Source organism: Gouania willdenowi, chromosome 16 (assembly GCF_900634775.1).
Source record: "Gouania willdenowi chromosome 16, fGouWil2.1, whole genome shotgun sequence".
NCBI classification, from domain to species: domain Eukaryota; kingdom Metazoa; phylum Chordata; class Actinopteri; order Blenniiformes; family Gobiesocidae; genus Gouania; species Gouania willdenowi.
Genome location: NC_041059.1, coordinates 28,956,747 through 28,983,027, shown reverse-complemented (window position 1 = coordinate 28,983,027; position 26,281 = coordinate 28,956,747). Strand labels below are relative to the sequence as shown.

The 26,281-nt window shown below is 38.6% G+C and overlaps 1 protein-coding gene across 1 annotated transcript; it reads left to right on the top strand.

Annotated features, from left to right (window-relative positions):
• Window positions 1–21,983, top strand: has2 (hyaluronan synthase 2). Its single transcript, XM_028471234.1, has 4 exons — window positions 1–328; window positions 14,902–15,528; window positions 18,442–18,543; window positions 18,645–21,983. The coding sequence occupies exons 2-4, from the start codon at window positions 14,902–14,904 to the stop codon at window positions 19,572–19,574; spliced, it is 1,659 nt and encodes a 552-aa protein (XP_028327035.1). The 5' UTR covers window positions 1–328; the 3' UTR covers window positions 19,575–21,983.
• Window positions 21,984–26,281: the final 4,298 nt, after the last annotated feature.

The following is a 26,281-nucleotide window of genomic DNA, read 5'->3' as shown; positions in this document are numbered from 1 at the left end:
TTAAAAGAAAATATAAATAATGCAATACTGACGGTCAAGATGTTTGTCCACCACATCTTCAGGTGGTCACTCGTTAACAGAGAGACAAAAGTTAAAAACAAGCGCTTCTGAGCTGAACTTTTTTTTTTTACATCTCAGCTGAACTTTTTTATTTTTTTTTTTTTTTTTTAAATGCTGAGGACACTTTGGAGCGGATCGATGACAGTCCTTTCTGGTTGGACCTGCTCACTCCTTTCTCTCCCTGTGGTTCGGTACCACAGTCCCCGGAGCTGACCCAGTCTGTGCCAAGGACCAACGGAGGGAGCGCAGCTGCTGCAGGGAAGGGAAGGTAGGTGGCCGGTTAATTGGCCAGATCTGGCAACCACAGAGCATGCTGACAGGATTTCATTCATCATACACATGTATGAAACTGCACTAACATCCGTATAAATCATTAACATTAGAGCAGTTACAACTGTTGCACTATAATAAAGATATATTTATTTACTTATTTTTTCAAAATGAACCCATGCCTCTCTGTTAATCTCTGTCGTCAAATATCTTGACAGCAAAATTCTCCTAAACGTGCACTCCCACATGCGCAGCTGTTTTGCGTTTTTCTTGCTGAATTACAGCCTGGGAATAAACTCAAATGATGACGTATAGGAGATGGACGTCATTCCTTGGCTTTTCAACAGCCAATGGGAGAGCTAGATACAGGCACGTTCTGCGCAGCTGTAGTAGAAGCGCGTAATTTGATGCCTTGTGTTGATACACGTGTAGACAAGTCTTCTTCTATTAAGAAATCTGTTGATAGCTGTTAAGAGTGATTATGCCATATTGGTGACATTCACTGGTTGTTGTGGCGTTTTATCTAATTTTACCTAATATAACACTAAAAAAAAAAAAAAAAAACCTGTGCTTTAAACCAGTGGTTCTTAACCTTAACCCTGCCATCAGTCCATACACCTAACCCTTCATAATTGGATTAATAAAACAATATTTTAAAAATTGTTATTATTATTATTATTATTTTCTCAAAATATACCCACGTGTAAGCCTGGGCAGAATTTCCTTGCTCTGTTAAACAATATTTTAATTACATTTATATTTAAATCTGTATTTTAAAACACAAAATAACATTGTTATCGAAATGTATCTTTTAATAAACTAGTTTTTTCATTGAACTTTATTTTGTGCAGCACATTTTTTACTGTGTCGTGACTCAAAAAGAACCTCGGTAATGCAATTAAGCATCTGTCACAGTCCTTTGCTATTTTCTTTCTCCATCTCTCTGTTCTATCCCTTCAGTGTGCAAAAACCTCTTTTCACCCACACAAAACATGCATTAGGAAGCTCAAGAAAGCACCTCAATAGTTTAAAGCTGTTACATAATCCACTCATTCAGATTTCCATGTCTTTTGATGCTTTGCAAGAAGAATATGTTAAATAATAATAATAACTTCAGGGATCAAGAGCATGCATTTAAAACAATGTAACTGAGCATGCCATAGACTTATAGACTCTTTGATTTGGCATTAAGTCTTATTTACACATTTCAAATATCAATATCTCTGCAGTACAGGGACAGTGTTATGCCCATATACACCAAAACCGAAACCAACATATCATAATAATCATCTTGCGCTCAGTTCTTAAGGGATTGTTGAGCTCAGATTATAGTCCACCTTTGTGCTTTCAGCAGGTATGTAAATAACATGTGTAGCAAAGTGGGTCATAAATGAAAGTTGTAGCTTAAGTCTAAAAAATGTAAAAGAGAACATCCCATGCCACAGGATGTTTCTGCACACAGAAGTGGATGAGGTTTACTAGCTCACAGAGGAAAGCATTCCATGGCTGGCCTCCATTAGTGCTCACAACAAGCCTCACGTGCCGTTACTGCTCTCAGCGAGGGGTCGTTAGTGAACATGTACAGGGCTGTGGGGCTGGAGCCTGGCACGCCCCGACCTACTGAAGTTAGAATGAACACATTTAGTGTAACCCCTCCCAAACACCAACACCACCTACCTCATCTATTCTATGTTAATGCCACAGTTTTTTCCACATTCGCTTTGCTTTGCAGCCAGCCAGTAAAAGGGAAAAGTTGGATGTCAGCAAACTTTGGAGTTTGACTCCCACTACGCTGTACTGAGTCACTCAGAGTATTACAAAGACGGCTGATGCCAACACAGGTCCTGTAGAACTGGTCCTGTAGCAGTTACAATTATTTTGGCATCTTTAGGATGCAGTCATTCTGTGACAAAGCCAATCAGAGGGCGGTATCGCCTCACAGCAAGAAGTTCTTGGGTTCAAGACCTGGGGTGGACACTTGGGCCCTTCTGTGTAGAGTTTACATGTTCTCCCCATGTGTCGGTTTCCTCCTGGTACTCCGGCTTCCTCCCACAATCCAAAAACATGTCTCTAGATTGCCCGTAGGAGTGAATGTGAGTGTGAGTGGTTGTGTGTCTGTCTGTGTGTTGCCCTGCGACGGACTGGCACTCTGTCCCATTGAGAGCTGGAGATAGCCACCAGCAGAACCCTGTGACCCTGAAAACAGCAACAAGCGTGTCAGAAAATGGATGGATGGATGGATGGATATTTCAATACGTTTAACTTCTCAAATCAGCCAACTTGGCCATATTTCATTCAACTCTTGCACATCACCAACAAATAGATGCTGAGTCATGAAGCAAGTCCTATTTAGTCAGAAACAACTAGTGCTAAAACACTGTTGGTATTTAGGAATTAGTGTATGGAGTAGTTGTTTAAGTTGTAGCCTCTTGTTAAAACACAGACGTGGGTCTGGTCAAAATTGCTGGCGTGTGTGTTTGTGTGCGCGTGTGCGTGTGTGTGATTCACTCAGTAATCACTTACACATCCTGCTGACTCATTGTACTGTTTGGGAATAATAATAATAATGAATTGGAATTATATGGCGCCTTATTTTGGTGACTCAAAACGCTTTACATGGCATTATTCTTTCACTCCGCACAATGTGGAGGTAAGCTACTATTGTAGCCCACAATAGTCGCCCACCAACACACGGCGAAAGATGCTCGTCCATTGCAGAGCTAACATCCATTCAGCTTTACTTTAGAATTAAAACAGGTTTTTAGACTTTGGCAGGAAATAGACCTTCCTCAATGCTTTTTCGAGAAGAAAACACAAACCATCATGTGTTGAAGGAAACCTATCGTCATTTTTGGAAGCTTAGGAACCGTCAACATCTTTTCTACAGAAGCTAGTTATGCAACGAGAGGGAAGCTTTGGAAAAGCGTTTATTCTCAAAGTGTAAATCCTGAATAGAGAGCAGCAGAAGAAAACAGCTGATGACACAAATTAGCTGCTTCGGATTGAGGAATTCCTGACTGAGCCCATCTGTACGTTTAGTCACAGTGGCTTAGCTCCAACCCCTCAGCTGGTAGTGAGAAGAGCCAAGTCCGCTGACATACCTCTGTCTCTTTTCCCTTCCTCTTAGCTCATCTTATCCCACCATAGTTTCAGCCGTCGTTCAGGTCTTTCAACACAATTTGTCCTGCACTCGTCTTCCTTCAACAGGGTATACAGTTAAAGAAAAAGAACACAGCAGAGTAACCCAACAGGACTTTGGCCCAGGAACCAAGAACAGACTCATTGTTTTAATAAACTGCAGCAACCTCATTTATCTTCAGTTTTAAATTGAACACAACTGTTGCTGTAACAGAACAAGAGGGTGAACAAGCCATGCAGGAGGGTAGAAAGTAATGAGAAACACTCAGTAAGGATGTTGTAACCTTTGCAGCATTACTGATTACAGACGTATTGCACCCGGTCCTAATAACACACAGAAGGTGAGGAAATAAATACACACCCGAGGATGTTGAAAAAGACAGAGCGGATGTGTTTGAAGCGCTATGTGGAACAGTGTAGCGTTGTACCTTCGCCTGTCGTGGCCCTGGCCGCCTGATTCCAATCATGAAAGTAGTAGGGCAATGTAGCTCAGTGGGTGGTGGTACTGTTTGGTTCTGGTTCTTTTACCAGCAACAATGGCACACTGTGAAGACGCCGAGGGGAATAATATAAGGGTGAGCAAGTTCTGAAGAAACTTAGTGATGACAGAGTATGGGTCATGCAGGACATTGCCTGAGAAAAAAGGCTTTATTTGGATTTTCACTCAAAGTGAAGGAATATGTTGGAGAAAGGCATTGGTTGTACCGAACAGATATGATACAGGAATCCTGATAATGTAAAGATTTTCTACTAAAACTATCTACAATCGTGGTTTCCAAACGGGAGCTTGGGGAGGAGCTTATTGAAGATGGAGCATGGTGACCTTCCTACAGTAATCCACCCATAATAAGACTATTTATTTGTGATCACACAAATTAACAGCTGTGGATTGAGGAATTCCTGGCTGGACCCGTAACGGCAGCCAAGTCTCAAGTCTTTCCCAGCCACTCCTTCTCCTCTGCCTTGTCATCCCCTAATATGCGAACCCTCCCTGCATCCTGCTCCAACTGTCATGAGGGTCATCTCCACAGTTAATGATTTCTCAATGTACCCCTGTTTTTTCCAACTCCCTGCTGCTTGTGCACATATATTGTGCATTTGGTTGTTGTTTTTTTCACAGAAGGGCTGTCAACTCTACTTGAACACAGGTTGGAAGTTTCCTGACTGCACTATGAGAGTCAGATGCATTCATAAAATTGAATGAGATTAGTACTGTCACATCAGTAAAGCATTAGGGATTAGGATTTCCTGTTGTCCCCATAAACATAAAGTCTCATATTACCTGTCTCAGTAAACCATTAGTGATTTTTTATTTTCTATAGTGCATAAGGTACTTACCAATATACTGTATAATGTGCAAGAAAAAAAGGTAACAACATATCTCTGGTTTTTGTTAACGTTGGCATAAATGTTACTCACCAAAGATTCATTCCATTTCAATTAATCTGAAGATTATTAGGGGGGAATTTTTCTTTTTAGAGTTACAGTATAAAAGCTTCTCTTTATGTATATGTCAATAAAACAGGATTTTATTTCTTGATTAATGACTCAATACCATAGTTTTCCTTAAAGGCACACCGTGGACTTTTTGACCTAAAGAGTTGAACCCATATGAGTTATTCTAAATGACTCCTCAGGCCAATATACATCGTTTGACAGTATCAATGCTCCGAGCGGTGCTTTCTTCTTGAAAAACCGACGATGTAAGTTTGGAGAGAAGGACAGTCTTTCACCAGGTCATGTGACCTGGTTAATGATGCAGTAATCGCCGCGATAGTTTAGTTAACGTGGATTCTTCAGTAAGGGAAGTTGGCAAGTCAGATCCGTAACTTCATGATAACGATTGGCTCTCAGGGCTGAGCTCGTGCCACAGCTACAGTCTATGGGCTGGAGGAGCAGCCGCCACCGCCGCCCTTTTCTCGCCGCTGCCGGAGACCCGGTGCTCGGCCTGCCTCACCTCATTAGTGGCGCTTCCCCTCTAAGTGAGGCCTCACCACCATTGTCGGTCCCCTTCGTCGGGGGTCGGAGGGGACCGACAATGGGGCAGCGGTGGCAGCTGCTCCTCCAGCTTACAGACTGTAGCCGCGGCACAAGCCCAGCCCTTAGAGCCAATCCTTATCCCAAAGTTACATTTTAACTACTGTCTGCATACACAGTTAAAAAGACAAGAGAGGCTGGCCCCACTGACTGTTTGTTGATTTTTGCGACAGTGCTGCGGCGCTTGTGGCCGCTAGGGGCGCTTGCGTGAAAGTTGCCAGTCTAGCGCCCCTAGTGGCTAAAAGTTACACAGTGAGCCTTTAATTGATTTACCTGGTGAATATATATCCTAGCTTGGTTAAGAAGGGGAACTAAAATTATTGTTTACACTTTGACATCATTTTTTATTCTGTTTTCTATTTCTTAAACTAAACAATGAACGAATTATGAACATATGAATGAATGAATGAATGAATGAAGCTTTCTATATAAAGCGTTATTCCTACAAACAATGTGGAATAGAAAGTGTTTGACATGGTTTTAAATTTTTTTTATTTATTTTTTTTATTTAAAGGGACAGTGCACATCGATGAACAAATGTAAAAAATGACACATTGTAAATGCACCAGAGTTAGCAAAAATGCTAATCTGAATCTGTTGTCCACTGGCAGGTCACAAAACAGACATCATTCACAAGGCTTAAAGTGCATTTATACAATACAATCAGTTAATCAACAATACAAAGGGCATGAATATAAGAGTTACAGTTAAAATACTTAAGTTAAGGTGTGTATTGCCAGTGTATGAGTTATTTGGAAAGTGCACAAAGTCAAAAACCACTCACTTGTTAAAAACAAAAGCACAAAAAGATACAAAATTATAAAGAGAACCAGCACTTAAGTCTAATAATGTAAATAACAGTAAAATGATGACAATAAAAGCAATAACACATAGATAAATACTTAGATGAAACTACGTTTGTCAAGTAAGAGACAATAATCTTATAATGTTATACTAATATCACAAAATTCTATGTTAAATAGAAATACAGTGAAGTCAAAGAAGAGATATTACAGTTACTGTATTACTGTACTGATACAAAATACACTATAAAAGTAATGAAAGGAATAAAAATGAAAATTCAACTAAAAGTTGTAGATCTTAAATATGAAACACCTCAATATTCTCTGTGACTGTCTGGCTGTTCCACAGCGAGGGCCACAAACTGAAAAGCCTAAGGGCCTAAGACCATTAATACATGTAAAAACAACTAAAAGGAATATAAAATTGTCCCTGAAAAATATAGGGAGCTAAAGCAGTGATCGATCTTAAAACCAGTGTCATGGAGTCCTGCCTCCTTCCTCCTCTGCAGGAAATTGATAATTTTTTGGGGAAGACCAGTAAACAAGGCATTGCATAAATCAATGCAGCTGGAAATAGAACCATGAATTATCATCTCTCAAACAGAAACTGCTGGTTATGTTTTTTAACATGTGGGCAGAGGTGAAAGTAATGGATAACAAGTACTCATGTTACTGTAATTGAGTTGCTTTTATGGGTACTTGTACTTTTTTCAGTATTCTTTTAAATCAGTAATTTGACTTGCACTTAAGTACTTTTTAAAAGAAGTAAAGTAATTAGTTAAATTTCTACACCCAATTGCTACTGAGCAAATTATTATTTTTTTTGTTTTAAAATGATCAACATAGACATTGTGAAACTGCAAGAAATAGAGCCTGATAATTTTATTGTTTCAAATCGAATTTATTTTATTTTAAAAAGAATTGTACATTTTGACAAATCTTTTATTTTATACAGATGCCTTTATAGAAAATAAATTTGGTTCCAATTGTCCAAGATTTGGCCTCTTCCTTTTTAGGTTTATACATGAGATGTTTACTGTATGCAAGGGAACCGTGGCAAGATTGTATTACCAACAAGTGATCAACATCCCCCGCCAGATTGGTTGTTATTATAACTCGCAACCTTTTCCTAAATGTCCTAAATCTACGAACTTAGATGTATACATAAGAAAATATTATCACATCAGAATATAAAATTGCTATCTATCGTCCTAAGAAAAGCTGTCCCTTTTGAAGATACCTCGAACAGAGTCCAAAAAACGGAACAAGCGCAATAACTCCGGAAAATATCTTGGCACACTTCTGATTTTCGAACTCCATCAAGGTATTGATAACCTGAAGCCACACACCAAATCTGGTTATCCTGTCTTCAACGATTTCTAAGAAAAGCTTTTCATTTTGAAGATACCTCGAGCAGAGTCTAAAAAACGGAACAAGGGCAATAACTCCGGAAAATACATTTGCGCACTTCTCATTTTCAAACTCCATCAAGGTATTGATACCCTAAAGCCACACACTGAATTTGGTTATCCTATATCTTGAACGGTTTCTGAGAAAAGCTGTCCCCTTTAACCCAGACGGACGGACGGAGCTCAAATCAATATCCCCCTTCACACTTTGTGGCGGGGGATAAAAATAAATGTGGGAGGTGAAAGTAACTAGTAACTTTTACTTTGAGTACTATTTAATTGAGCTCCTTTTTACTTGTACTTCAGTATTTTATGTATGACTTACTTGTACTTGTACTTGAGTACAATTTAAATCAAGTAACAGTAGTTATATTTGAGTAGATGGTGTGTGAGTGAGTGTTGGTGGTGGTCGAAGGGACGGATGGCGCACTTTGGGCGACCGTGGCTCAGGTGGTAGTGGGTCGTCTTCTGATCGAGAGGTTGGGGGTTCGATCCCAGTACCTGACTATGTGTCAAAGTGTCCTTGGGCAAGACACTGAACCCTAAGTTGCTCCCAGTGGTCGACTAGCGCCTTGCATGGCAGTCCTGTCCCACTGGTGTGTGAATGTGAGAGTGATTGGGTGAATGAGCTGATATGTAAAGCGCTTTGAGACTGCTTCAGTGTGGGGATAAAGCTCTATATAAAATCAAGTCCATTTACCATTTACCATTTGGCAGCCTGGCCTCTGTCAGTCTGCCCCAAGGCAGCTGTGGCTACAATAGCAGCTTACCACCACAATCTGCGGAGTGAAAGAATAATGCACATCAATGTAAAGCGCTTTAAGTGTCTATGATAAAACGCTATATAAAATTCAGTGCATTATTATTTTTCTTATTAAACCTCTACAAGTGGGATAAAAAGTTTAAGATAACACCAAGGTTTTCTAACTTGGCCTGATTATTTTTAACTGTTGTTTGCACTGATGTTCCCCTGTCAGGTCATCGGGACTGATGGCTCAAACTGCACTGAAACATAAATAGTAAGAGAAATAGGTTAAACACGTTTAAAAAAAAAAATTGGCTATGTGTAACTTATTCTCCATATTTAAGTAACAGCTGGCAAACAGCATTACAGTGTGATTTGTAATGCATGTCAACCAGCCAGATTCTGATTTGTGAATGTTACTCCTACAGCCTCAAACTGCTTAGTCACACTAACATAAAGATGTAAGCTTTATGTTATCTTAGGCCCTCACAGTCCAGAAAACTGTTTTTTCTTCTCTGCTTCAGATTTACGCTCTGAGCCCCTACAGTAATGACACTGACATGCACACACACCTCTACACACACGCACACACACTGCTGACGGTGTAAAGATGCTAGAATGCAGAGTCAGGCGAGCCCAGTTTAATTTTATGCCCCATCACGGGCCTCGAACTGGGAACTGCATGAAAAATAATTGTCATGCTTGTTTCTTCCGAGCAGCGTGCACACACACACACACACACACACACACACACACCAGGTTTTGTGTTTAGTTCATGTAGATAAACCAGCAGCTGCACACATGGTCAGAGTTCTGCAACAGAAAGACTTGATAGCATTCTCGTTTACGCAGACAAGCAACATATACAGTATATGTGACAGCTCAGCTGGACACATTACGCAACATATTGCAACGTTTATTTCAACATATGGCAATTCTCTTGACAGTAATAAATCACTCATTTACACAAGGACCAAAATGCGTCCTTTCATTAACCATCTTTCTGGAACTTTTACGGTGATTAATCTAATATTATTGTTCAATGTGTATTATTTATCGAATGGTGGATGATGTAAAACAGTTTTTTTATTCTTTGGTATATTTTTCTTCTTTAAACCTTTGCTTTACATACAACGTATAAATGACAATAGACTTGTATATCATGTAGGGCCAAAGCAGGAAAAACACTGTAAAATGGGGTACATGTACTAATATATTATGCTCACCAATAGTTAAATTTATTCAACAGATGTATCCCTTTCCATACCCAGCACAAGTGTGCAGTATTTAGGGGCATTAGGGCGTATATCTAGGCTTGGCGTAATGCAGGATACATCAACATCTCTAAATACACAGTTAGTCATTTCTACAGACAATTTAAAGACTGGAGTTTGCTGTTTGGTGTATTTGTAAATAAACGAAAGGATCACTAACCCCTCAAGAGAAAATAATACTCTAGAAGACCTGAAATTTTAAATTGAGATCTTCTCTGGAGATAAGTTTGGCAACCTTTGCTTTATCAAATGTCTTTAATCCTAAACCAATTATGTGTGTTGCTGTAAAAACCAGGAAAGGGATTGTGGTTCCTCACAATTCCAATCAAAAACCTGCACGTCCGTTAGACAGAAGGTTTCACAGATCTCATCAATGGATGAGAAGATTCCTCTGACATTCAGGAATCTTTTAATTTGTCTGGGTTCCTGAGATAATACAATCTGGCAGCCTGGAATATAATGTTGACTTTATTCTTTAGTAAAAGAACAAAACATCCTGTGGCTTTCTCAGTCTTTTTGGTAGTAATTTTGTTTTCTATTTTCTATGTGTCTATGGCAGTGGTTCTTGAACTTTTTTGGCTCAAGTTCCCCCTTTCTCCTTACTCTTATTTCTAAATTCAAGTACCCCCTTTGTCCGGCTTCAACATTTTGCTCATAATTCTAAGAAAAAAACAACTATAGAGCATAGAGATGGAATGAATGAGAAACAAAACACAAATGAAAGAATCCCATTGTAAATAAGTGGAATGAAACCATATTTAGTGCCTCCTGAATGAATATATTTCTATAGTTTTTTATATTTCTGGTCATCTCACACCTAAAAATACAAGGACCAAGACTGACCCTTGTATTTTCAGTTTATGTTCTATCCATCCATCCATTTTCAGACCCGCTTTGTCCTATGTCAGAGTCGCGGGGGTCTGCCGGTGCCTATCTCCGGCTCATGCTGGGCACTAAGTGGGGGTACACCCTGGACAAAGCTCACATTCACTCCTACAGGCAATTTAGAGACTCCAATCTACCTAACAGTCATGTTTTTTGATTGTGGAAGGAGGTCGGAGTACCTGGAGGAACCCCAAGCAGCATGAGGAGAACATGCAAACTCACACAGAAAGGACCCAAGTGTCCACCCCAGGGCTTGAACCCAGGGCCTTCTTGCTCTTAGGCGGACGTGCTAACCACTAAGTCACTGTGCGCACAGTTTATTTTCTAATCAAGATCATTTCACCATCAATCACCATTTTAACCAAAAATAAACATAATAAAACCTTGTATTTCAATACAATGTGTCTGACAATACCAAGAGTGTGTTTACAATGACAATCAAAACAAACTTCAGTGTCTTTTTTTAAGCAATTCATCTTTGATTTATCTATGAGACCTAGAACACGGGTTCTCAACTGGGACCCACATTAAATCATCATTAAATCATGACCCACTTTTTTTTTTTTTTTAATTCATCCAATCAAATTTAGTTTTTCAAAAGTAGCTGTTGAAAACACACATATACAATCTTTTTAAAAAATATAAATCTACATTTATTTTCCTGTGCAACATGCATTTCACAGCATGCCTGTCAAAATAAAAGTTTCTTTCAAAATAAAAGACGAGTCCAACATGAGAGACATTAAGTATTTATTTGTTTTTGACCAGCTGTTCGCGACCCACCCAGTACAGGTCCACGACCCACTTTTGGGTCCCGACCCACCAGTTGAGAAACACTGTAGACTATGTCTTTATCTGACGAAGAATTATCATCCCTAGCAGCTTTTATGCTTTTACTGTCTCAAACAAACATGACGCTCACTAATGTTTCTCATTAACACAAGATGCAGAAGGACATCTTGTTCTTAAATTTCTTATTAAGAAAAGTTAATTCACAATCATCGAGCTCAATAACAACATCATATGTGTTATCCCAGAGGCAGAACAAGAGGGAGTCCTACTCTCGAGGTTGTTTGTGACGTCAGATGGGGAATGATGAAAGCTCAGTCACAGGTCGGGTTCAGGCTACATAGACGACATACGTGCACATTAAACACATGAGCAGGGCTGCGTTTTATCACTCACATTATCCAAGATACAAAAACAAACAATATGGATGATATCATCAACATGTGCAAATTACACGTCCACCTCATGCAGACACACACAACTTCAAAGTGACATCATTAACGTCATCCATGTGCCGACGACACGTCCACCGTCATAGATACGACTCCGATTAAGAGTTTTGTCTCTCAGGGACTAACTTTAAGAGGGCTTTGACTCTCTCCGTGGGCTGAGATAATTGTTAGCTTGACCTTCAGTGCACATCATCACACACCCAATAGTGACGCGTGTAACGCCACAAACAGAAAACATCACCACGAGTTCAATTGATTAATTAACCTGGTCAGTCCTGGTTTGTTCCCCAGTTTAGGGACAGGAAGTGTGGGATCCTTTAGACCTGGGTTTGCTTTTCCCAGTTGTGTCACTGTATGTCAGAATGGATCAGCTGTCACAGAGGTGTCAGAACATTGTTCATACACAGAAACGTAAGTCTTCAGGTTTGCATTCCACACGGTGACTGAGTTCATTTAAAGTTAATGCACAGGGATGGGGTGAAGGAGTTTACGGACATGTGGCTGTAAAACAAACACACGCGCGTAATAAGGTTCATTAAAACAATTACAAATGTGTATTTTTATAGACACCATACGTTTCTCTTTCTGACCTTGTCTCGTGCGCGCTTTGTGTGCCCGTGTGTGTGCGCGTCAGGGGTCTTGTAAACGAGTGGCTGACGTTAAGAGCAGTAACACTGGCCAAATGAGGCCTGTTACTCTGGTTGAGGCTTCATCCAACAATCAAATCAAACAAGGCTTTAACACAGAGCCAAGATGTGCGCGCGCTCGTGTGTGTCGTAACTTTTTCAGCCCGTCGGTTTCTGCTCATTTATCTTTCACCTCATTGCTTTTATCTGCTTTTCCCCCCCTCCACCCTTTTGCTTTGTCTTCATCGTCCCACCTTTCCACATCTTGTTGATCCCTCCTGGTCTAACTCTTCCTTTCCTCCACATGTGTGAGGTGTGGCGTTGAAAACTTGTGCCAAATCCCCAACACCTTTTTATATGCTGATCTCGTTTGATGATTATACAACCTGTTTTGTTAAAGATGTTCCACTTTTCTGAAATGAAAGCGCATGCATGACTCACATTGGTTAGTCATTGTGGCAGTATTTGATTTAATTATTGTGTTTTCACAACGAGGACTAATAATAATAATTGCAGTATCAATGTTGGTTATCAAAAATCAGACTCAAAACATCTGCAAAACTTTTATTTTCTTCTCTTCCTCAACAAACATATTCATGTTTTGTTGATTCAATATTTTAGGTTCTTTTCAAACTCTGCATCGTCAAATCGTATTTCATTTAAGTGTTGAAATATTTTCTTGTAAATTTGTCTATTGGGAGTCCATGATTCACTGAAGACAGAGCGCACGTGCAGCACAGGAACATGTAAAAAAAAAAAACAAAAAAAAAACGCTTTTCTTCTTCCCACGGAGATATAAACACATGACATCACAGGGTGGTCCGCTCTGCCGCGAGCTGAGCCGAGCCACTGAGTGGGTCTCCTTTGGTCTGCCAAACAGATGGCGGAGTGCGCACTGAAAACAAACTTCAGGAGTTGAAGCAGAAGAGTCTGTGCTGTAAGGCCCAGAAAAGGTTCACCAAAGACTTTTACTCAGAGTTCAGACTCAAAAGCCAGCAAATCTTCTCGACCGGTTCCCTTTTAAAAACACAGAATGATCTTTTATGATTAAGTTCTCATACGGGACTTTTGATTTTCAAGTGTTTAGACGTTTTTGCTCAACACTTGCAAACATGGGATTTTTTTCTCCCTCCCTGTTTGAAACTTTCTTGGCCAGTTCAGCCACTTTTTTCATTGGTTAATTAGGTCAAGAAATCTTGTAATACGCACCCACCCACAATGAGAAAGAGCTGGAACAATTGGCTGCACAACTGTCTGAAGTTAAGTCAGAGATTCAGGGAGGTGTGGAGGGAGAGGGTGAAAGAGAGTGCAATGAAAGGGAAAACTTCACAGCTTTCGTTTGAGGAAAAATGTGTCCCTTTGAACGCAAAATGACACACAAAATTGTTGATTGAGAAATATTGATGACTTTTTATGCTTGCATTTAGTATTCGTCAATAGTAATATTGTTTGAAAGCACTCAAACTTTAGACCGATAGAACACATTTGGACAGTCCAGTTTTGGACAGGTATACCTGATGATGTCTCATAGTGTGCCATAGACCAGTGTTTCTCATATGGGGGTACACGATGGCACTCCAAGGGGTACTTGAGAGAGAGAGAGAGAGAGAGAGAGAGAGAGAGAGAGAGAGAGAGAGAGAGAGAGAGTTAACAAATGAAAGCATTTAAATATGGGGTTTTATTATGTTTTAGTTAAAAATGGCAATCATAATAAATATTAGCAGCAACTCACAAAACAACAAAAACACACAAGATAAGAGAAAAATATACTGAATAGTAAAAAAGAACATACAATCACAAAATCACACCAAAAACACACACACTAAGAGATAAAGAGATTGAAAATACTTACTACTACCAGGGACACACAAAACAACAACAGAGACACACTAAATGAGAGAAAAATACACAAGATTACGACAAAATACACAAAAATAACAGAGAAACATACAAAATGACGACAAAAACACAGACTGAGAAAGAATAATTTAAATAGTACCAACAAAATACACAAAATGACACCAAAAACACACAAAATGATTATTATCTTATCTTGATTAGAACATGAACTGAAAATACAAAGATCAGTCTCGGTCCCAGATTAGGAGGGAGACGACCGTGAATGATAAAAACTATAGAAATAAATCTTTTCAGGAGGCACGAAATATACTGTTTCTTTTTTTTAAATGTGTGTTATCATTGATTCATTCCATCATTATGCGCTGTAGTTGTTTTTTCACAGAATTCTGAGCAAAATGTGTTAGGGGGCAAAAGGGGTTCCTGGATTCAAAATTTAAAGTAAGGGGGTACTTGATCCAAAAAAGTTTGAGAATCACTGTCTAACTGGTTAAAACATGATTAAAACTGTTGTACTGTATGCTTAATAAAATGTTTATCTTTCTTTTGTCCCCAGATGAAGTGTCAAAGAGTCCTCACATACCTGAGGATATTTGGGACCACCATGTTTGGCGTATCTCTTCTTGTGGGCATCTCAACCGCCTATATCATGGGCTACCAGTTCTTCACCACAGCGGGCAATCACCTATCTTTTGGACTCTACGGTGCTATCTTGGTTGTCCACCTCATCATCCAGAGTCTTTTTGCACTATTAGAACACCGAAACATGCGTCGCTCCTTAGAGACGCCCATCAAACTCAACAAATCTTTGGCCTTGTGCATCGCAGCTTATCAGGAGGACCCAAACTACTTGAGAAAGTGCCTGGTGTCGGTGAAGAGGCTGACGTACCCAGGTATCAAAGTGATCATGGTAATTGATGGGAACTCAGATGATGACCTGTACATGATGGACATTTTTAAAGAGGTCATGGGATGGGACAAGTCGGCCACGTACGTGTGGCGGAGTAATTATCACGCACGGGGCCCAGAGGAGACGGATGAAAGTTACGCAGATAGTCTTCAGCAAGTCGCCCGACTGGTACTGAGCAACAAGTGTGTGTGCGTCATGCAAAAGTGGGGAGGGAAGAGAGAGGTCATGTATACGGCCTTCAAAGCGTTGGGCAGGAGTGTGGACTATGTGCAGGTAAGATGGAGGGAACCCATGCAAGTCAATGACAGAAAACTGATGATAAAACTGTTGCAAAAATTTTTTCTAAATTTCTTCCTTAATCATCTTTTTTGGTTTTTATTATGAATATTAAACAGCTGATGACCAGACTCACTTAATATGTTGCCTCTAAAAGTTACTTCCAAGTATAATTCACTAGGTGTGCAAGACAATTGATATGCTTGGATTTATGAACAGTTTCTTTAAACCAACAGGTTAAAAAAACGGCAGTGGCTATCCGTACGGTCGCCGTATCAATATACCGACATTCTATCTGTATGCAGCGCCCCTCATTGGCCAGTTTAGGTCACGTGACTAAGAGTACCAATAGCACCAGGGGTTGTCCGTAGGCAACCGTATAAATAGACACTTTCTTAAAAAACACCAACATTGGAATGAGCTGTACTAGGCACCAGTCTGCTTGGTAAAGTTACTAGAAACTTAGAGGATGGTTAATATGCTAAACATTGTGTAAAAAAAAAAGGTTGACATTGGTTATCTTTCCACTTAGCAACCTTGTACTTCTTATATTTATTTCATTTTTTTTTATCATGTTGAGGGAATTGATTGTTGGCCTAAATAGATTCCAGCAGTTCCATTAAGATAAGCAGATATAGAAAAAAAACCTAATGAATGAAAATATTTACCTTGAAATCTTCTTAAAAAGGTCAGACTTGCACAAAATAAATGTTGAGATTAGATTAGTAGGTGAACATGGATAAGAAGCTTTGACATATTAGTTGTCTCTGTGGTGCACGCACTTAAACAGATATGCTAACAGGTAAGGGAACGATTGAGACATTTAAATGATACCATAGTGAGCATGATAGAAAGGGTAAAGTTACACTACAGGGAAGAGAAGCAGAGATGCTTGGAAACAGGAAGGGGGGAGGAAGGTGGGTGAGTGTGGGGTGGGCCAAGCATTAACACAAAGATTCTTTTGTGTTGCTTTTAGGTGGACTGAAGCAGTGTGTATCACGCTGTGAAGTGTAGCTTAAAGAGGGGCAGCGGTAGCTGATCTCTGAAATATCAACAAATCTGTTTTACAGAACTGACTGAACATAAATATTGCTGTGATGTTGATGTAACAAAGACCAGAAACAGGTTGATGTCTGGTGTGATGAAGACATAGTAATTATGATCTTCATCATCATCTTTTTGAGAAGTAAAAGTGATAGACTTCATTTTTTTTACAGTGGCATGCCTGTAAAAATTCTGCTCTCTGCTGTTTATGGCTTCTATGTAATATAAAAAAAAAAACATTTTGCTTTTTTTGTCATGTATGTCTGTGGCTTAGTGTGATACCACTTTCTAGCAGGCATGAGGCACTTTTTGCTGAGTGAGGCAGGTCCTTTATTTATTAACCACACTCTCTCTGATTCATTTTAAAATTGTTTTTACATAAACCAGTAGCCATATTATCAGAAATCATTAACCTCAATTTAAATATTGAAAATAAATAGGTAATGTGCTTTTTGAACACATTTATAGTATTTTTATTTATTTATTTATTTTTTGACATGTTAACTAATGTTAACACAGAGGTTTTGAACTCTTGTTATATGGAAACAGAATGGTTTCAGAAAAACAGCGCAAGTCGAAATAATAAAGAAATTGTGTTTTAGCTATTGATGGATGATGGATGAATGGATGGAAAGATGTTTGGATGGATGATTGGATATATTGTACATATTGTAGTTTGGGTTTTGAAGGTTTAGAATGAATAAAATCTTGTTGGTTTCTGTAATGCGTCTCCATGCTGACCTTCAAAAGACAAAAAAAAAAAAAACATGTTAAAACCAACCCTGTTGGACCAAAGGCTTTTAATAACCTTTAACATAAAAAAGGGGAACAAATCAGTACAATTCTGTATGCGATATCATCTCACACCTGCAGCTGCTCGCAGCCTGCCAGAGGAGCGCTTGTTTAAAAGAAATGAGTGTTGCATTGCCAGCACCTATCCCAGTACCCTTTGGAGGAGGGACACTGTTGCGTGCCTTTTTACTATCATCAGGCTTGCTTTTAACAGATGTCTCTTGTTAACCAGGACTGTTGTTTTCAATAGAAAACGATGTTAGTCAGGAAAGCGACCATTTATAGAAGAAAACCAAGAAATAAGCCTAGAGAAGATCAGACAGGTAATGGGGTTTTGTAAAAGCAGCTAGAACAAATGAAGGGTGCAACGATTAGTCGACATTGTCGTCAAAAATGTACCTGCTCTACTAGAGCATCCTCCTAAGCTAACCCAGCGACACATACCTGTAAGACTGGACTAAGCGCTAATGCTAACCACTTCATAAAAGGAAGAGACTAGTAAAAACTACACAGCTTACTGATCAAACCACAAAGAGCCACCGATTTACTTATGGTCAGGTTTAACACTTTTATGGAAGGATAAAAGCTAACATGTCACACATGTCACTATTGATTGGTAATTAATAATGAAATCATCAAGTCTGATCTGGTTTAATTAGAAGAAATCAGAGATATATTTATCAACCATGACTTTATGTAACTCATTATCAGATATAAAATGAACAAGATTCAGCAAGAGTAAAAACACTGTTGGAGTTTTTTTTTTTTTTTGCTTTTCACATGCTTTTTATTTTTTTTAGAAAATAATTTCATTACAAATGAGGAAATAAATTCATTGCATGCAATAACACTAATGACGTGACCCACATTTCAATAATCAATAACTAGTCGACTATTAGAATAGTCGTTAGTTGCAACCTTACTAGAAGTCTTTTCTGAAAAAGGTTTGATATTTTGATATTTGCCAAACTAGTCCTGTATTATTGTTTACTTTTTACATGAACAACATTAATGTGTCTTGAAATGTGAATATGAGTTTAATGTTGTGATTTTCTTGTTGCTGGTTACTTTCAGGTGTGTGACTCAGACACTATGTTGGACCCAGCATCCTCTGTGGAGATGGTGAAGGTTTTGGAAGAAGACCCAATGGTTGGTGGTGTTGGTGGAGATGTACAGGTACATTTATACAACCAAGATTTTGTAAATGTCTGGTCTAAGGATGCATTAAAGCAATTGTCCTAAACCTCTCTCTCTCTTTACCTGTTATATCGTTGTAGATCCTAAACAAGTATGAGTCGTGGATCTCCTTCTTGAGTAGTGTTCGGTACTGGATGGCCTTCAACATTGAGCGGGCTTGCCAGTCCTACTTTGGCTGCGTTCAGTGCATCAGTGGGCCCTTAGGAATGTACAGAAACTCCCTACTGCATGAGTTTCTGGAGGACTGGTACAATCAGACCTTCATGGGATCTCACTGCAGTTTTGGGGATGACCGTCATCTCACAAACCGAGTTCTCAGTCTCGGCTATGCAACGAAATACACAGCACGATCCAAGTGCCTTACCGAGACACCAATTACCTACCTGCGGTGGCTTAATCAACAGACTAGATGGAGTAAATCATATTTTAGAGAATGGCTTTACAACTCTATGTGGTTCCACAAACACCACCTATGGATGACCTATGAGGCTGTGATCACTGGCTTCTTCCCATTTTTTTTAATCGCAACTGCCATTCAACTTTTCTACCAAGGAAGACTCTGGAATATTCTATTATTTTTACTCATCGTGCAGGCCGTGGCACTGATCAAATCGTCATTCGCAAGCTGCCTCAGAGGCAACATCGTCATGGTGTTCATGTCTTTTTACTCTGTACTGTATATGTCAAGCCTGTTGCCTGCCAAAATGTTTGCCATTGCAACAATCAACAAGTCCGGATGGGGAACATCTGGGAGAAAAACAGTCGTGGTGAACTTCATCGGTTTGATTCCGATATCTGTCTGGTTTACTGTTCTCTTTATCGGAATTATATACACAGTCATTATACAGACGAAAAAACCTTTTCCCGAAACGGAAAAGATTGTTCTGGTTGTTGGGGCAGTTGTTTATGCCAGTTACTGGGTTATACTGTTGACGTTGTATACAGTGCTCATTAACAAATGTGGAAAGAGGAAGAAGGAAACACACTATGATATGGTGCTGGACGTATGACATGCAATCCGCAGTCATCATTTACCACTGAATGCTCTTTGTTATCACTTTGTGTTGTAACACAAATGGTTATTTGAATCAGAGCAGCTCCGGAGACAAAACTGCATTCTACCAGAATGGAGTAAGAACCAGTGTTGTTCTTAAACACTTGAAGTGAACTAAATAAAAAAAAACTCAGGATGGCAGCATTACAAAAACACAGATAAGAGGGTAAGTGTCAGAGCTCTGAATTGTTAGCATTCTCTTACTTCACCATTGACAGTATAATATTAGCTTTAGGAACCTTAAACTTGCTCATTAGGGTTCAGTTAAGAAAGGCATCTATTCACCTAGTTTCATTCTCTAGGGGTCAGTACAGAGGTTTCATTTGTACATTTGACCTTGAAAATGTTGAATGTCACCCTCACTGTGTCTCATAGGCCAAAATATGTAATACTTGTGTTGTGCTACCAAAGGAAGCCAAATGACTGCTAACTTATTTCCACTGTCAAGTGACTGCACAGCATTTGTTAAGAAAAAAAACGTCATTATAAATGTCATTTGTATCCTTTAGGACAAACCGCAAAAAGACAATGGATATGTTCTTTTTCACTACCAGGTAGTCACACTCAATTTCATTTTATTCTGTATTTTCAATATCAGGTAGGGATTCTATTACCAATTTATTACACACGAAGAAGATCAGAGGGAGATTTAAAATGAGAAGCTGCTCACATTTATTTTATTGCTTTCATATTATCTGGGAAGTTTCTTGATACCTGATGGTAAACATTACATTTTAGATTAGTACGAGAAAATGTCATTTTATTGGTTTTTTTGATGTGATCATTCAAATTGCATGTTTGTTGTTTGTGAAAAGAAACCAATTATTTAATCACCACTTTGTATAACGGTATGTTTATGACTGCAGATGTGTGTGTGTGTGTGTGTTTTTTTTCTTCTTATCAATGTTTACAAAGTGAAGAATCTCAAAGTGATCTCTGATTGGTAGATTTCCACCAGATCAGGGGAGAAGGTCAACTGTGACCACATGAGAGAGAAAGGGGTATCATTGCTGCTGTTACTGTATTATTGTGTTTTTTCTAACCGAGCTGGTTGATAGACATAGTGCGTGAGTTCTCGTCCAAAGACTTGATTTCTGCCTTTTTGAATGTCCTCGCTCTCTTCTATATCTTACACACAGTACTGTATGAGGATAGTGTGGATACGTCTCACACTGCATTGATCAGCATGCAGAAGAAACGGTTAGCGTAAACCCACAGTCCCGCTAAAGTACTACCTGTTAATTAGGAATGTGAATAAGGGCACATGACAGAAGGGAACAGTATTTTGGAACAAGATGAGTGTTTGCAAAAAAATATAAAAACAAGAGCAGGCATGATGGTTTTTTTCGTACGCACTTTTATGTGTCTTTTGTTGTCCAGCGAAATGCTTGGCAAGATCGATATGAAATACCTCAGTGGTTCTCTTTGCATTGCATCAAGATGCCAGGATGTCATCCAAAGCCTGGTTTATTCTGATGAGTAATTTATGATCTTTTATTGCAACTTTAAATATGAAATTATGGTATTATTTTCACACTATTTTGTATTAAGTCAAAGCTGGATTTTTCTGCCTTTTAGGCCTTTTGCTGTAGCTGTTTACCATTATTTTTAACTATGTATTTCAATGCATTTTTTATATAGACATTGCTATTCTATTTTTTTGCTTTGCTACCAAAGATGCTTTATTTTCATTTACTTCAAGTCTTTATATGAAGAAAAAAAAAAGATGTGTTGTGCTTTCAACTGTTCTGACAATGACTTGTGTTTTTGACCAAACAATGTGAAATTATGAGCTGGGGATTTGTCTGCAATAACAACAATAAAATGCAACTTGTAGTTGTAGAGTTAAATTATTGATTTCTAGAGAAGTGATGAACCTGTGTTTTTGTACTTTGTACTTAGAAAACCAGCATATTTATTGAAGGCCATTTTGTGGTTTGTAGGTTTCTCTATTGAGTAAGATGCTCTTTTGTATACATGTAAAACTCCATGAGGTTTCATGAAAAAAGCAACATTTAGAAGATATTTAATAGGAAACCACATGTGAACAGTAATACATTTCTGTTTTTCTCGAGCAGTTCACTTCCATGTTCAATTGTTGCTACAACATATTAAAAAGCAAAGCAGACTAAAATGTTTCATCCCAAAAAAAATCTTAAAAATGTATGCACAGAAAAGAATTTATCTACTGTTTGTTACTATTTTTTACTCACAAAGGCACTCCACACCAAGAAGACAAACCAAGAGTGAAATCTTGTTCCATTTAACAGTACAATAAACCATAAGGTTGTTATCAAACCAGTCATAGGCAGTGTTATCATTAAGCACGTTTATGTTTTCCCAAATAAAGAGAATTTTTGTTCTATTTTTCTGTCTGGTTTTGATTTATTTCACTCTTTAAATGTATTTATCATATAGAGAAAGCACACAGTTACTTTTCATCAATGGAAGGATTTTTCAAAATAAATTCAAGAGGTTTTGTGATTTTATAGAACATTAAAAATTGAATTTGGTGTGCAAAAAAAACACAACTAAAAACCAAAGAGCACAATCATGACAAACTACAAAACACTTTTGGTGTTTTGATAAAGGCTCTGCATTAGTCTTGCATTTGAGCTGAATATGAAGATACAAAGTTAAACCATTGGTGACAATCATCTAAGAAAAAAAATCCTTCCATGTAGAAACTCACATTTGTATTGGTTCAAATCTGTTTTGTAGCAGACGTCTCGCAAAATGTGTTGCACAACTCAAGCAGCGAGAAAAGTAGTTCATGCATCGGTTGCGGCAGAATCAAAAAGTTGTAACCGCAGAGTAGTGGTTGTAAACAATATTTGACACGAGTAATATACATGTGAGTAAATGTTTGGATTACAAGTTTGCAGCTGACATTTTATTTGTGTAAAATATCAGTCTACACATTTGTGAATATTTTTCTATTATTTGGGTTTAAATTTTAACTCTACAGGTTCACATTTTTTCCCATCATTTGTGACATGTAATTAATGGATTGTTTTTATACACAAGCTCACATCACATTGACAAGCTGTCCCATTTTCCACCATATCTATCTTCATAGGGAATGACTGTGTAAATGTGTTAGCCTACCTTTGTGTGTCCTTGCAACAGACTAGCGTCTTGTCCAGAGTGTATTCTAGCTAACACCTAAAATGAGCTGGAGATTGGCAAAAGCAGACCCTGGAAACCTGAGAGCAAAAATATGTATGTTAATAAAAGGAATACATTGAATATGCATTACTCAAAGAGCTAAAGAGAACTCAGAAAGAAGATCATGGCTGCAGATAGGAGAGAGTGGGGGGCAGTTATGGGACGCAAGCTCAGGCTTGATCACCCTGTAGCTGGCCACCTTTGATAAGGTTGTCTAGTGTTAAAAAGGCAGAAATACCCACTGATTCATAAGAACACTACAGATGTAGTCGTGTCCCAAATTTTACATCCTTCCCATATTTGAGACACAGTTCCCACGCCACTCTCAAATGGTAAACATCATGTTATTACCATCACATGACATCCCGTGTTTAATGATTCTGAAGAAATTTATATTACTCTTAAAGCGGGACTAAGTAACTTTTTCACCTTAATAAATCCTTCTTGTAGTCGCTGTGAGGGTAATACAAGTGTTTATGGGGTGACTGGGGGGTCTTCTCATCTCCCCCTGCTGTCTCTGACAAGAAAACAGCACTTGCAACTTTCCTGCCTCCGACCCGGTGGCAGACGTACTGCTTTACGGCAGCCCAATACAAACAAATGCTAGATTGTACAAGGTTGTCTACAAATTCATTCATTCATTCTTATATTCAAACTTATATAGTTGCGGAGCCAGCAAAAAAAAGGAAGAGAAGACCTTTGTCCGAGGAACGGAGCAACTCCATGCTGTGACAGCTCAGCAGCAGCACACACACTGTTGTTGTAGTGTGTGTGATTGCGCAACAGGCACGTACACACACTCGCAACCCAGCGCTCCATCAGGCAGCACACACACAAATATCCATCTATCTATCTATCTATCTATCTATCTATCTATCTATCTATCTATCTATCTATCTATTCATCCATCCATCCATCCATCCATCCATCCATCCATTCATCCATCCATGGGGTGGAGCAGGCGACGAGGGGTGCGGAGTTTTTACCCAAAAGGGACCTTTAGGGGGAGCACTAAGCGCAAATTACTTAGTTCTGCTTTAAAAAGATTAGAAATGTTTTTTTTGTCAGTTAAAGTTTGCTAGTGCTATTTGCTAATGGAAGTGTGCCGGCCAATGGTGTCACATAAAGTTTGGCAAAGCTTAAGCAAACTCTGTTTAAACATGAGTTGTGACGCACTTACTCACTTATAGGAAATTCCAGCAAATACATTTAATCCATCTGGAGTAGCTGGAAAGAACTATAGCATGCATAGGGAGCACATGCAAACTCTACACAGAACAATCCAAGGAAAGTTTCCTATCCAGGAATCCCAACATAGTTTATATAACAACAGGGGTTGTGAGCCAATGTTTATTTACAGCTTGATATTTTGAATAATTTATAAACATATCCCAATAAAAAAGGCTATGATTTATTGCTACAGAATGTCTGATAGAAAGTAGCTTGTAGCTTGTCTTACTGGAAAACTAAGTGAGAGACCTCCTCTTCAAGTCTACTCAGTCCATTTAGAGATGATTCTATATAGCATGAAAATAGGATTCCTGTCAAGAAGGAGCCAAATATTCAGCCTTCAAAGAATCTCTACTATACAACATGATGAAATGGTTGTACTAAAAAAGTAATGACTTTTGTTTCTTTATCCTTTGTTCTCCTGGAAGAATGCCTGGTTTTGTTCTTCAATGGCACCAACAATGGAACACATTACAAGATACAGTTGGCATTGTTACTGTTTAAACATGTTTTTCCATTGATATTACAAACATTTGATTTGCTCATTGTTTTACTTTTGTTTTCACAAAAACCTTTACAAGTCTATTTGCTGCAAAGGTAAAAAAAAAAAAAAAAAAAAAATACAATGACCAAGGTTGCTAATGATCTAGTCCACGTTATTTACACTTTGTATCATTTGTGCAACTTCTTGTGTTTTAAAGAGATAGAATACAAATTAAAAAAAAACTGCTTTTGTCAAGTTGTCACTAGCAATGTTTCCATTACCCTTGGAAATCTAAAATCTAAATAGCACAATAATAATTGGTAATGGAAACACCTGAAATTAAAAAAAAATCTCAAATAACGCCAAAATGTTTTCACGCTTTCATGAGGAGGAATTTCAGATGCTTCGATATTGAAATGTGTCGCAAAAGCTCAATGGAAATACTTTTTCCGCAAATACACGTCACAGAACATGACGTACCTGGTGACATGACCAATTTTCTCTGAGAAAACATGGCGCAGTACATATAAACAGAAGAGGAGAACGGGACATTTCTTAGCATTATACTTAAAAATTACTGCCGCATTGCATTACAGAATGTTATAAGGAGGTTCTGAGTGTCCGTCTTTCTGCAGCAAAGTCTCGCTGGATGAGATTTCAAGGGAGTTAAGAGGCTCCAGGCCAAAACAAACTTCAATGGAAACACCTTCAAAGCACAATTCTACTTTGTCGACATTTTGAAATATCGCTTTTATTTTGTGAAAATCTGTAATGAAAACCCAGCTATTGATTTGCCATGTTTGTAGTACCTCCAGGAAAAAAAAAGCAAAGACAGTTTAGCTCTATTGCAAAAATTACAAAATATCAAATTCAAAGTTGTATATTTGATTAACCTAAGATTGGATCTACATGTATTTGCTTTGCTCTGTTACTAAATTATAACGCGTGCCCTTGAGTTTGTAAAATGACTTAGTCTTTCGAGGGATTTACCCAATAATTAGCAGGTGAAATTATGTGCTGTTTGTTTTGCGATCTGGCTCGTTTTTGTAATGTGGTTTCTTGCAGAGACATGGAGGAGAATAGCAGCAGCAGCAGCAGCGCTGTAGAAACAGCCAGACTTTACTCCCGGTGCGTTCAGAGTCAGCGCAATCACCGTTCTGACTCTGCCAAATACATTACAGCACTGCTTAGCGCTGCTGCTGCTAGCCTGCTAATGGCTCCCTACTGGCAAACTGTCTCCAGCAGCTGGCTAAGTCATGCCCTTCTGTTTCCACTCAGCTGCTCACTCTTTTCTCAGGCTTATGAAGCCACACTGCCACCACCCTCGGGTAACTTTAACGCTCAAACTGAACAAAACTATACTTCCTCATAATTGTAGGATAAACAGAAACACAGTCCGGCATCACTTCAAGGAAACAGAGTTTTGTAAACGTGATTCCCTTGTGCTGATACTGTGTCTAATACTCTGAATGAGTTGGACCATACGAATGGAAAAATTTAATCCTGCTTCAGAGAATTGGAACTTCAAAATTTTTGCATTTACCAAGCACAAACGGTCTCTTTGGTCTTTAAAGCTTTTTTGCACATTTTCCAGCTTATTATGCTTGAGAAACATTATAATAAGCGAAGCAAGATGATTGCAGTATTTATTTTTTTTTGCTCTATCAAGATCAAAACACACATCACGTCAAGGTGCAAAATGCTTCATATCAAATATGACATGTTTAACAAATACAATTTAAAAGAATCACTTTTGTGTTCTTGTGATATTTCTTTTTAAG

Excerpts from the sequence above, each read along its gene's own strand:
- has2 (XM_028471234.1), top strand. The coding sequence starts at position 14,902 with ATGAAGTGTCAAAGAGTCCTCACATACCTGAGGATATTTGGGACCACC. Across the intron at positions 15,529-18,441 it reads GGAGTGTGGACTATGTGCAG|GTGTGTGACTCAGACACTAT; the intron begins GTAAGATGGAGG and ends GGTTACTTTCAG. Across the intron at positions 18,544-18,644 it reads GTGTTGGTGGAGATGTACAG|ATCCTAAACAAGTATGAGTC; the intron begins GTACATTTATAC and ends ATATCGTTGTAG.